Here is a 13,608-nt window from a genome sequence, read left to right as displayed (position 1 = left end):
GTGAGGTTGCAAAGTTATCCAGGGACTGGTTGCATTTGCCTGGAGGGCAATGCACACCTGCCACTCACAGGGAGATTGGTTTGATGATGAGTCTAACAGTATGGACCTTAAAAGAGGGGAACATAAGCAAGGATACTGGACGTATAACATAGAAAGCACATTGTAATGAAAGGAGCAGATTAGCACCTTATCTTTGATTGTTCTAAGGTCTGGGGGTATATGAAAACTATGGCTCACCATATGATAGAGTAGAAACACTGATGTTGTCTGACTGATGGATTAAGGTTTCAGTGGCTGCCAAAAGGTTAAGAGAATTGGAAAGGAAAAAGTCATTGAAGTAGGGTATATTGTTACACACTGGCCAGGAGATTCAGAAGGCATAATTTAAAAAGACAAGAGAAAGCATGCAACAAGTGTTAATTAAATTAGTAGGGTTTCCATATGCAGCAGAAATGAAGTAATATTTATTAGTACAGGGAGGGTCAGGGTTAGGGGAGTTATCACCAGTGACAAACTAAGAGAGGGAGAATAAAAGAAACAAGCAGGAGGTTAAACAATTTGTTATACATTTAGCGGATGATTTTAAGTGTTTCAGTAATGTGAGTAGAGCAGAGGGGAGTATAGAGGGACTAATATAGGTTCAATAGTGATAGGCCTTTTTATATAGTGCTAATTTTTATGGTCTTCACAAGGTCATTACTCATGGAATAATTACGAAGACTAAACATGTGCATTCATAGAATCCTTTGAGCCATGACCCCTTTCAGTAGGTCCAAAAATGTTGCACTAAAAAAAGCCAATATCTTTGGAACTGTTTGTATGATTAAAAAAATGGAATACGTAGGGGAGCAGCGGGATTATAATAAGAGCCAAATTTTTTGCCTGGTGACAGTTCCTCTTGAAAGACGTTGTCTCAAGCTATAACTCAGTAAAATTGCAACGTGCTTGTGAAGACAAGTAACTTTTCTAGTTTGTCCCTTATTAAAGATGTTCTCAGCTTTGAAGAAGGGATGGATTTTTCATTTTATAGTGTAGTGCTCATTCCTAAGTTACTGGAGACTCTACAGTGCCTGGTTGGTGGGTTACCTAGGCAAAGAGTGCATGCCACTAGCAAGCTATATGCTTTTCAATTTATGCAACTCTAATGCTGGTCAGATTGCTTAATCTGGGCAGCTTTAATCCAACTGCTCATCAGAGGCAAAACTATCTCTTTTAACAGCCTGAAAAAGAGAATGGTTTTGCCCAGCAGAGTGACTATGTAGCTGGTTTTATCTGTCAATCAGGGGCCTGGAGTGGTGAACTCCTGAAATTACATCTTAAAATAGCCCATTTACGGAAAAACATTCAATCCTGGATCTATATTAGAGTGTACAATACATTATGGATGAATTATTTTCAATGCTTGCTGCTTAGCTTCTTTTTCTTTTGCTTTGCGAACATTAGTGATCTGTTTGCATTTAAATTATGTACATATGTACATATTTTAAAGCAGATTCCTTTACAAAAAAAGTAATATTTCACAAAGCCCAAAGAACCTTAGACAATATGAGAAATATTTTTTACAACTACAGTATTTCATCACTGTAGCTTAAAGGTGCTGGAATGGTAAGGATTCACGTGTGCTGCCATCAATAGATGATAGGAAGACAGAAAACCAAAGGTCGATTTCTGTGGTTTATTGGTCAACGCTAGAGTTGAGCGAAACAGGTCGGCCAGATTCATAAGTCGCAAACTTATGGCAACGTCGGGTTTCGCTGACCGAAACCCGACCACAGTGTGAAGTCGGCCAAGCGGTCAGCAAAACGAGCAGTAAAGTCGGATTTCCCAGAATGCTTGCACGTGACTTTTTTGAGCCACTGAGCAAGGACGTACACAGTGGGCGGAGAGAGTTTTCGCGCACTTTAAAAAAGCGGTCCGGCATGTAGGTGTGTTTACTGTCCTCCAATGCCTGCCGACTTTTCTTCCCCATTGACTTGCATTGGGTTTCGTGTTTCAGTCAGACCCCGACTTTTCCCGATAGTCAGCCGATTTCGTTCGACTCAACTTTTGAGAAAGTCGGGTTTCATGAAACCCGACTCGACCCCAAGAAAAGCAAAGTTGCTTATCTCTAGTCAACGCATTTATACGTTTCAGAATTCTTCATCAGGACAAAACTACGGTAACCAGAAAACTTCAAAACGCTTTACAGCAATTGATCTTTGGATTCCTGTCTTTTTATCATCTATTGACAGTAGCGGACGTGAACTCATACCACTCCAGTGCCTTTGAATCTTTCCTTGTGGGTTTGCAGCAGCCTAAGCCTATTTTAATGGTTTTGTGCACACAGCCTTTTGAGGTGAGCATGATAGTGTATATTCTCCTCTACACTGTCTATCCAAATATAACCCTATTGCACTTTTTATTATTTCTTCCAGGTTTATTCCTTTTCTATCACTGTAGCTTGTATATTTATAGGAAGTGCCTAAATGTTTTCCAAAAAAACAACGATGCCAACATACCAATGATTTCATGTAAACTTTCTGAATAAGGTGTTCTGAATGTGTGTACATGAGGAATAACTCCATAACACCATTATATGACTTATATTCTGCATATTTCATCATTTTATCTCTCTGCAGATAATATCTCTAATTTCCAGTTGTTTCAGTGATGCTGTATGGAGATTAGCTTCTAAGATGTTTCCCATACACTTAAAAAAAATTAGGCCCTATTTAAAATATCCAGTCACAATACCAATATGCTGCATGATGCATGCAGGCACTAGTCAGATAAAATAGAAGTAGCAATGGGGGCACATATTAATGGTAGCACAGGTAACACATATTGATAAACAACATGTTAACAGCACCTTAGCACATATTGACGATCAGCCATATTTTTAGGTCAGGTGGATTGCTCAGCAGTAAGTAAATGCACCTCACAAGCACACTTAGCCTATTACCCCACATAAATATGACAAGCCCTGGCTGTAACATGCATAGATAAATAATTTCTAAGGTATTAATTCATATTTTGATTAAGATAGGTAAACTTGTAACCCATGTTAAGGGTATTTATAGTCTTGTGAGAGGATACACTAAAATTAAAAGCAATTCATTAAAAATTAAATCAAATCCAAACATTAAATAAAAAGATGCCATGCTTACTAAAATCTAATTACAATACCAACGATGCAGACAGGCTCCTGTGAGAAAAGGCACAGGTAGTATAGATTAAAATATTTATGGACAACTGCTAACTATAAATGTATGGATCTATCTGCAGAATTTCACATACATTTTAATATTTTGAGATTCAATCCTCAGTCCACAAAACAAAATAAAATTGCCTGACACCATTTCCCACAGTGCTGAAGCATCAGACAATGGGCTAATGTAGTTTTGCATTGTCACATGGGCCTCCCCGTAACGCCCTGCAATGATAACATATTACAGATTATCATGCCTTGTACAGTGGTAGTCAGTACCTGGGTCATCAAAAATCAGCATTTCTCAGCGAGAAAAATGTGTATGGCACAGTTGTATCTTTTTCCAGAGTCACTGGGTAATTCCCTAGAGTTTAAGCTTTCATGGTCAGCAAAGGCCACTCTCTCTCTCTTGCCTATAGAATGTAAGCTGTAATAGTCATATGGTCTTCTCACTCTCTTTCTCTGCTGTAAAGTGTAAGATCTTATTATCAACATGGTCCTCCTTCTCTTCTGTACAGTAGAGTACAAGCTCTTATGGTCAGCAAGGTTCAGAGTGTAAGCGCTCCCCAATTATATTTCCTATAAATAATAATAAATAAAAAACATTTTATTTCTATAGCGCTAACATATTCCCCAGCACTTTACATTGTAGAGGGGACTTCTACAGACAATAGACGTTACAGCATACCAATAAATGCACAGATCAAAACAGATACCAAGAGGAATGAGGGCCCTGCTCGCAAGCTTACAATCTATAAGGAAAAGAGGGGAGACACGAAAGGTGGATGGTAACATTGCTTTTATTGTTCAGACCAGCCATAGTGTAAGAATCGGGTGTCCCTGTTGCTGCATGAACCAGTTAACAGTCTAAATATATATTTCTTGAATAATTACAAGCTTTGCAGTATTAAAATTCACACTATTTTCAGCTAATTTGCATTAGATTAAAGTTTTAGTGAAAATTCATCAAAATCAGTGAATTTAAATTTTAAAAGACATGCTCATCTCTAATACTCAAACATTTATAGCACATGAGTAGGGTGGTTGGATAATGCATTAGTCAGGGTTTGGTGAGTAAACCTTTCAAATGTGTTTTTTAGGGTGGTTGGATAGTAATATAAATGCATGCAGACTTGTATAAGGTCCCCATCACATAAATACAGCATACAGTGTATCGTGTGCCAAGATGGTTTCCAGCCTATTTGTCAGTCAGATATAATGAAATAAAGTAGCCTGCTTCCCATTTACAACTACATAAGAGACAGTGTCATTCCTGCTCTCTGGTCTCTATGTAGGACATGACCAGAAATTCATCAGCATGTGAACATTAAACAGTACTACTGAGCTCTGTAGCTGTACATCCTGCACTGGGATCAGAAAAAAACCTTTGTCTCGAAAGAAGCAACAACATTTGTGTTCATATTTCAATCTGCTTTTCCTTCCTACTCTCCTTCTGACAAACTTCCTGACAAACTGAAAACTGATCCCTTAGTTAATGAGCAGTCTGTCTTGTCTTAAGCAAGTGCAAATTTTCCTGAGTTTCTGAGTGAACGATGTCTACAGGAAGCAGAGGAGGGGAGACGTATATTGTACATGAAGAAATAAGCATAATTTTGTGAAAAAATGTTTACATTTCTTTAAGTCACTTGTGCTATTGTTCTATAAACAATTTATTGTAGCAACACTATTTAACTGTTGTTATTTCCAGGCTGCAGTTAGATTATTTTCTTATACTAAGTCCAGTATTATGTTCATGCTTTCAGATGAAAGAGAAGATGTTCAAAGGAAAACATTCACGAAATGGATAAATGCTCAGTTTGCAAAGGTAAGTAATACTTTCATATTTACATATTACACTAAACATGGTTGATCACTTTATAGGAAGATATTTAATAATGACTAGTTTATATTGTTTAACAATTTTGATTCATCAAACACCTTTGCAAAATGCTTAAAGGCATAGCCTCATGTGAAGGCCAGCAATAGGCTGGATTTCAATGGGAGCTCTGTAATTATAGGCAAAGGGTTCTTCTGCAGACACCCAGCTATCATAACAACCCATCAGTGCTCTGCAATAGCCTCACATGAGCGCTCATGGGTGCATAGAAGGACATGCCTCATGCCGGCATGCTGTTCATACTGCTATCAGTGTATGATAGCGGCATTTAACAGGGTAACTGTTAGATTAAAAAAAATTTTTCTAGAATCCCAAAAACTAAATACATAGTAGTATAAAAGTTAGTTGGAAATGCTTTGCTTTACGCATCTGTTGGATCACACCTTGAGAAAAACTTTCTCAAGGAATTACAATTATTTTGTATGGCTTACTTTATCTAAGCACCCAAAGCATTTATTTTTATAATTATTTATTGTGTAACTTCCACGTAAACCATATCATTGTTGGTACATTAATCATAACAAAAAAATAAATGCATTATTGGTAAAATTCAGTATAAAGCTTATTGCTCCGCTTTAGTTTCTCAGAAAATAACTCATAATTGAGCTGCATTTTGTACAGTTATGTAGGCAAAATACCTGTCACAATACATATATTATACAGTTGTGGCCAAAAGTATTGACACCCCTGCAATTCTGTCAGATAATACTCAGTTTCTTCCTGAAAATGATTGCAAACACAAATTTTTTGGTATTATTATCTTCATTTAATTTATCTTAAATTAAAAAAACACAAAAGAGAATGAAGCAAAAAGCAAAACATTGATCATTTCACACAAAACTCCAAAAATGGGCCAGACAAAAGTATTGGCACCCTCAGCCTAATACTTGGTTGCACAACCTTTAGCCAAAATAACTGCAGCCAACCGCTTCCGGTAACCATCAATGAGTTTCTTACAATGCTCTGCTGGAATTTTAGACCATTCTTCTTTGGCAAACTGCTCCAGGTTCCTGATATTTGAAGGGTGCCTTCTCCAAACTGCCATTTTTAGATCTCTCCACAGGTGTTCTATGGGATTCAGGTCTGGACTCATTGCTGGCCACCATAGAAGTCTCCAGTGCTTTCTCTCAAACCATTTTCTAGTGCTTTTGAAGTGTGTTTTGGGTCCTGCTGGAAGACCCATGACCTCTGAGGGAGACCCAGCTTTCTCACACTGAGCCCTACATTATGCTGCAAAATTTGTTGGTAGTCTTCAGACTTCATAATGCCATGCACACGGTCAAGCAGTCCAGTGCCAGAGGCAGCAAAGCAACCCCAAAACATCAGGGAACCTCTGCCATGTTTGACTGTAGGGACCGTGTTCTTTTCTTTGAATGCCTCTTTTTTCTCCTGTAAACTCTATGTTGATGCCTTTGCCCAAAAAGCTTTACTTTTGTCTCATCTGACCAGAGAACATTCTTCCAAAACGTTTTAGGCTTTTTCAGGTAAGTTTTGGCAAACTCCAGCCTGGCTTTTTTATGTCTTGGGGTAAGAAGTGGGGTCTTCCTGGGTCTCCTACCATACAGTCCCTTTTCATTCAGATGCTGATGGATAGTACGGGTTGACACTGTTGTACCCTTGGACTGCAGGGCAGCTTGAACTTGTGTGGATGTTAGTCGAGGTTCTTTATCCAACATCCGCACAATCTTGTGTTGAAATCTCTTGTCAATTTTTCTTTTCCGTCCACATCTAGGGAGGTTAGCCACAATGCCATGGGCTTTAAGCTTCTTGATGACACTGTGCACGGTAGACACAAGAACATTCAGGTCTTTGGAGATGGACTTGTAGCCTTGAGATTGCTCATTCTTCCTCACAATTTGGTTTCTCAAGTCCTCAGATAGTTCTTTGGTCTTTTTTCTTTTCTCCATGCTCAATGTGGTACACACAAGGACACAGGACAAAGGTTGAGTCAACTTTAATCCATGTCAACTGGCTGCAAGTGTGATTTAGTTATTGCCAACACCTGTTAGGTGCCACAGGTAAGTTACAGGTGCTGTTAATTACACAAATTAGAGAAGCATCACATGATTTTTCGAACAGTGCCAATACTTTTGTCCACCCTCTTTTTTATGTTTGGTGTGGAATTATATCCAATTTGGCTTTAGGACAATTCTTTTTGTGTTTTTTCATTTAAGACAAATTAAATGAAGATAATAATACCAAAGAATTTGTGTTTGCAATCATTTTCAGGAAGAAACTGAGTATTATCGGACAGAATTGCAGGGGTGTCAATACTTTTGGCCACAACTTTATCTAATATATAAAGCTCAATGTGTGTGTGTGTGTGTGTGTATATATGTATGTATGTGTGTATGTCCGGGATTGGCATCTGCATTGTCTCAGCTACAGCCACAATATTTTGCACAGTCACACGTCTGGACACCGAGAGCGTCATAGGCTATGTTGTGAGGTGAAATTTTAACCCCGCGCATTCCAATTCACCAAACAATTTTGCCCCAATCTACATAATGGGGAAAAAGTGAAAGGAAAAGTGTTGGAGGCAAATTGACAGCTGTCAGATGTGAACAAGGGGAAATTAAAGAATGAGAGCGATGGCGCCAAAGAGTATATACCGTACAGTTGCTAAGGTGGGGCCCTGACATGGCATACTTACTACACACAGGGATATGAACACACACAAAATGCGCCACACACTACCACGTGCTTCAGCACATATACCACCCTCAGCACACGTTTCACCACACATACACCAACCTCGCCACATAAAAGTGGAAACACAAAAGTCACCACTCAACACTCGCCATGCTGTCCCAGAGCTGTTTAAAAGATGAAAAATGAGCTGTGATTGGTTGCTATCAGCAACAGTTTTCTTTGTAGACAGTTGTGGTAACTGAGGCCTATTATTCTTATCATTTCTATGGTGTTATCGTCCTTCTGTAAAGCTGGAAATAACACAATTTATTACCGTGCCAACACAGACCACCCTCTGACACAAACTGCAGGGGGAGCCTAGTATCACACAGGATAGGATTAGATGCACAGCTCAGCAGTCAGTATCACACAGGAGAGGATTAGACACATGGCTCGGCAGTCAGTATCACAAAGGATAGGATTAGATACACAGCTCAGCAGTCAGTATCACACAGGATAGGATTAGATACACAGCTCAGCAGTCAGTATCACACAGGATAGGAATAGATACACGGCTCAGCAGACAGTATCACACAGGATAGGATTAGATACACAGCTCAGCACACAGTATCACACAGAATAGTATTAGATACATGGCTCAGCAGACAGTATAACACAGAATAGGATTAGATACACGGCTCAGCAGACAGTATCACACAGGATAGGAATAGATACACTGCTCAGCAGACAGTATCACACAGGATAGGATTAGGTACATGGCTCAGCAGTCAGTATCACACAGGATAGGGTTAGATACACGACTCAGCAGTCAGTATCACACAGGATAGGATTAGATACACTGCTCAGTAGTCAGTATTACACAGGATAGGATTAGAAACATAGCTCAGCAGTCAGTATCACACAGAATAGGAATAGATACACGTCTCAGCAGACAGTATCACACAGAATAGTATTAGATACACGGCTCAGCAGACAATATCACACAGAATAGGATTAGATACACGGCTCAGCAGTCAGTATCACACAGGATAGGATTAGATAGATGGCTCAGCAGTCAGTATAACACAGGATAGGATTAGATACAGGGCTGAGCAGTCAGTAACACACATGATAGGATTAGGTACACGGCTCAGCAGTCAATATCACACAGGATAGGGTTAGATACACAGCTCAGCAGACGGTATCACTCAGGATAGGATTAGATACACTGCTCAGCAGTCAGTATCACACAGGATAGGATTAGATACACGGTGGAGCAGTCAGTAACACACGATAGGCTTAGATACACAGCTCAGCAGAAAGTATCACACAGGAGAGGATTAGGTACACAACTCAGCAGACATTATCACACAGTATAGGGTTAGATACACAGCTCAGAAACAGGATGTGCCATAGGAGAGGACATTTTATTCCAAGAATTCCACTCATTCCATCTGATTTGCTTTTTGATTTTAAACGACTCCAGTTTCCAGTTCAACTGCTATTTGCAATGTCCATTAACAATGCTCAGGGACAGTCCTTGAAAGTAGTAGGGATCGATTTGCAATATTCATGCTTTTCTCATGGTCAACTTTACGTGATCTGTTCAAGAGTTGGAACTGCCAAAAATCTGTTCATCTTTGCACCGAAAGGAAAAACCAAAAATGTTGTTCATCAAAATGCTCTTGAATGAGTTGAAAAAAAAAATACTATCAATACTTGGGTAATTGTTTAGTTAATTTGTGTTGCAAATCTGTAGAGTTGAATATATGATGTGAAATTTTTCTATGTGCAATATAATCATAATTTGTTATAACTAAGGCCTGTTTCACACTTCAGTTTTTTGTGTCAGTTAAAATCTGGCAAAAAGGCGGAAAGCGGATCCGTTCCTAACTGATGTGTATGGATGCCACCGGATCCGTTTTTTTGACGGATCCGCCAAATGAAGAATTTTAAAGGAACCGCTGCCTGGGAAGGAGAGAGAGAGAGAATTTTTTCTCTGTTCGCCAGAAATGATTTCAGGGTTAAATTTCCTCCTGACTTCACTCCTCTGGGAATGCGCTCTATAAAAATGCGGATCCTGCAGTACAAAAAACGTTACATGGTCCGTCCAGGCATCTCGGCGGACGCAAAAAAATTGACGGATCCGCAAAAACCGGATCCAACGGATGGCCATCCGTCAAGATCCACCGGTAATGCAAGTCAATGGGGAAAAAAACGGATCCGCCAAAAAAAATGGCGGATCCGTTTTTTTGCAAAATGGCGGATTTTGAATGATGGTCAAAAACGGAAGTGTGAAACAGGCCTAACCACAGTTGGTTACTATGCCCAGGCAATGGCGGGCTCTTCAGCTAGTATATTATGTTTAGTAAATATTTTATGTGAATATTGTACATATTTAATGATTTTGTCTTCCTGAATTCAAATCTGACAATGAAAAAGTTTAGTTGGCTTTTATTTCTATGATATCAAATAGTTTTCTTTTTACTTCTACATATAATTATTTCTTAAGTTTTTAATATTTTCAAACATTGTTATTTTTGCAAATATAAAGATGCAGAATATTTTATTAGAATTTTCTGATATTTGTTTATAGGAAACAGCAGTAATTAAAATAACAATTAAACAACAATTAGAATAACTAAAATATGTCTTAGCACTGTTGTGAATTATAAACAGTTATAGAAATTGCACTACAAAATTGTGGGCTTGTGCAGTGACAAGCTGGGCACATTTTCACTCCATGACTGAAGTTCATGTCAGACAGAACAGACTCTTTTGATGTAGTGATATTCTCTTGCCTGACTACCCCACTCACACAGAAGGCAGCAGTACTCTGTGTATCCACCATGGAGATCAAGTAAGAGGGCAGCCACCTTTAAGTCACCATAGGGGGGCCATATTTGTTGGTCATAGCTCAGGCACCGCAACAGCTGTTTCATGTTGTCACAGGTTTCTCTAATGTGGACTGTACAACCAACAGGAATCAAAGGTATACCATTATGCAGAAAGATGCCATTAAGGCTCGTTTTTGATAAATCAATGACGAGTCTCAATTCCTCTGGATCTTGACTTATCTTTAGAGCTTCCATTAAAATGTTGATATTGTTGTATGCCACAAGATCATCCTCCATGATGACATATTGGACAAGATCTTTATCACGGTTGCTGAATAAAGAAATCCAAACATCAACTGCTACGAGATTCCCCTGCTGTAGCCTGGAACCTAAGAGCTCAGCCTTAAGGGCCTGTCACACTAAGTGATATCGCTAGCAATATCGCTATAACGTCACTGGTTTTTGTGATGTTATAGCGATATTGCTAGCGATATCGCTATGTCTGATACTTACCTCCGACCGCTCCCCCGCTGGTTATCGCTGATTGCGCGAGAACGTCCTCGACTGTTTCTCGTCGTCAGCTTCCTGCTGGTCTTCCTGCTGTGACGACGAGCGACGCGTGGACGCGAGTGGGAGGACGTCTTCATCGCCTCGTCTGACACGTAAGTAGCGACCCCCGACCCTGCGATGTCGCTGGTGAGATCTGCCTGTGTGGCAGCTCACTAGCGACCACTTAGCGATGTACCAGCGATCCTGACTGCGTCATATCGCTGGTCGGGATCGCTGGTACATCGCTAAGTGTGACAGTAGCTTTACTCTTGAGCAGATCCAAATCTCTAACAAGATTGTTCAGTTCACTTTGTGCTATAAGGTGTGGTTCAGTTAAGGTTGCTGAAGGAAAGTCTGGGGCAGCAGACAAAGATGGTTTATGATACTAAAAGCCCTCTTTTTCCTCACTTGACTCAACCAAAAATGTTTCTGGTGCTTTTGGCACCTGCAAGTCTTCTGTATGTGGTACTGGACGTATTGCAAATAGATTGTTGGATATTGTAAAGTCATTTCTTCCTTGAAACTTCTTTCCTAATGGGGCGCCATGCAGAAATAGCAATTGATAGTGAAATTGGTTTGCTCTCTCCAGATCATTGGGAGTGCAAAAGGCAAAGATTAACCCTTCCCATGTAAAAGCTGGGTAAGATGTGATGTCCATCTAATGCAGCATTTATATGAAACCCAAGTCTTGTCCTGGTCTCCTATTATGCAGCCAAAATACATGTTGTAGGCTTTCCTTATGGTAGAGAAATTTCACATTTGTGATGCAAAAGTGACCTCTCCACATATGTAGCAAAAACTATCCACTTTGTCAATGCAAGAACAAGTCATATCTGAAAAAACATATACAAACATGTTAATATGCTAAGAAACTATGTTAAGAAATCCTAAAACTGTATACTTCACACAAAGAGCATTTATTAAAGTAGGTGATGCAATGGTAATTAGGATTACGTCATCGGAGCCGACTTGGCATTTTTCATTGGCTCAATAGCCTAAATAAATTACAAACTTCTCAGGATCTTGAAAATTAAAGACAATAAGCAAATTTAAGCACTATATTCATTTTTAACACCACATAAATAGTTAAATTCAACTATTTTCATCTCTAAACCAATTTGGCAGTAGAACAGTGAAACGAAATTGAACTGACTTCATAGTTTATACTGGAGTAATTAAATCCCCAGTTAGTGTATTTATGTATATAATTAGATAGGTTTTAATCCTGTTTCATAAATTTTTATATTATTTTCATAGTTCTTTCTTGGCATACACTTTATCTATGCAATGAACTTATTATTACTGCTGTGGTTGTATTCCACATCTATTAGTACTGTGAAAGATGTCCTACTGATATTTCACTTCCTCAGTCAGCTGGAGATGAACCAGTGTGATTTGTAATTAGTAAAAAAATCATGATTTTAGCTCATGAAATGATTAAATAAACATTGGCTCTATGAAGTGTCAAAACGTACTGTATGCTGTTTTTACAATAGAAGTCAAATCAAATAGACAATATAGACATGCGTTTCATCATCCGTAGCTTGCAGAGCATGTGTTCCACAGCAGGGCGTAGAATATGCATCCCTGTATGGTAAAAATTGGATGTGGACATTGCCTAAATTAGTATACAAATTTCTATAATCACATTAAATCAACAGTTAACCACGTATTCTATTGCTAAAGCCAGGGTCATACTACGTTTTAGGCAGTCCATTGACAGACTGCGTTACTCCATGGTATAACCGTGTAATGCAGTCCGTTAACACCACCATTGAGCCCCATTATCAGGCGCATCGCAACGCATGCTGTAAAGTGGCACGCGTTCGCGATGTGCTATCATTTGCTGACGGAGCCTCGGACGTGGTCTGCAGCGTCTGAGGCTCTGTAACCGCTACTGCAGATGAATCATCTGTGCTAGCACAGATGATTCATCTGCGCTAGTGAGTATAGCATAAAGTGATCGCGTTATGCTACACCGTTACTAGCCCGTCAACGCTATGCGTTGAACGAGCTGCTAAAACGTTATGTGAACCTAGCCTTACTCTTGAAGATTGAAGGATACATATCACAGTCCAGACACTATTAGTTACAGCTTTCCTTCTAATAAGAATAGCTATTTTTGTGGAAGTAATTAGAGAAAGGGGGTTTATGATTCTTACAATTATCAATACAGAAGGATGAAAAGAACAGGTCCCGTTTCATTTGCTGAATCTTAATAAGCTTATAATTGTAATAATATTATGGGCTATATACTATATTTCTAGCAGGTTTAATATGTACTGTATGAGGATAAGAAGTGCTGCCAGAAAAGTATCTTATTTGACCCTGCATGGACTCTCCATCCCTGCTTGAACATTGGCTCGAATAAATTAGAAAACCAGTCAAATTTGCATCATAATATCCCCAAAGCTAAAACAATGATAGCTTCTGTCACATTCTACACAAAGACAGAAAAGAAAAAAAAACACTATTTTTTTCCAAAAAGAAATAAAAATGTAGTAAAT

General features: G+C 39.0%; 1 protein-coding gene across 7 annotated transcripts in view; it reads left to right on the top strand.

Annotated features, from left to right (window-relative positions):
* Window positions 1-13,608, top strand: part of DMD (dystrophin) — a 3,834,938-nt gene that overhangs the window by 368,561 nt on the left and 3,452,769 nt on the right. For all 7 annotated transcript variants that reach the window (XM_073550686.1, XM_073550687.1, XM_073550688.1 and 4 more), the window contains exon 2: window positions 4,951-5,012. In XM_073550686.1, coding sequence (XP_073406787.1) covers window positions 4,951-5,012 — 62 coding nt within the window. The remainder of the gene's footprint in view (window positions 1-4,950; window positions 5,013-13,608) is intronic.

This window comes from Dendrobates tinctorius, unplaced genomic scaffold, assembly GCF_039654945.1.
Source record: "Dendrobates tinctorius isolate UK_male_01 unplaced genomic scaffold, ASM3965494v1 ptg000166l, whole genome shotgun sequence".
NCBI lineage: Eukaryota > Metazoa > Chordata > Amphibia > Anura > Dendrobatidae > Dendrobates > Dendrobates tinctorius.
Note: the sequence above shows the minus strand (reverse complement) of the source record. Positions and strands in the feature narration are given on the sequence as shown.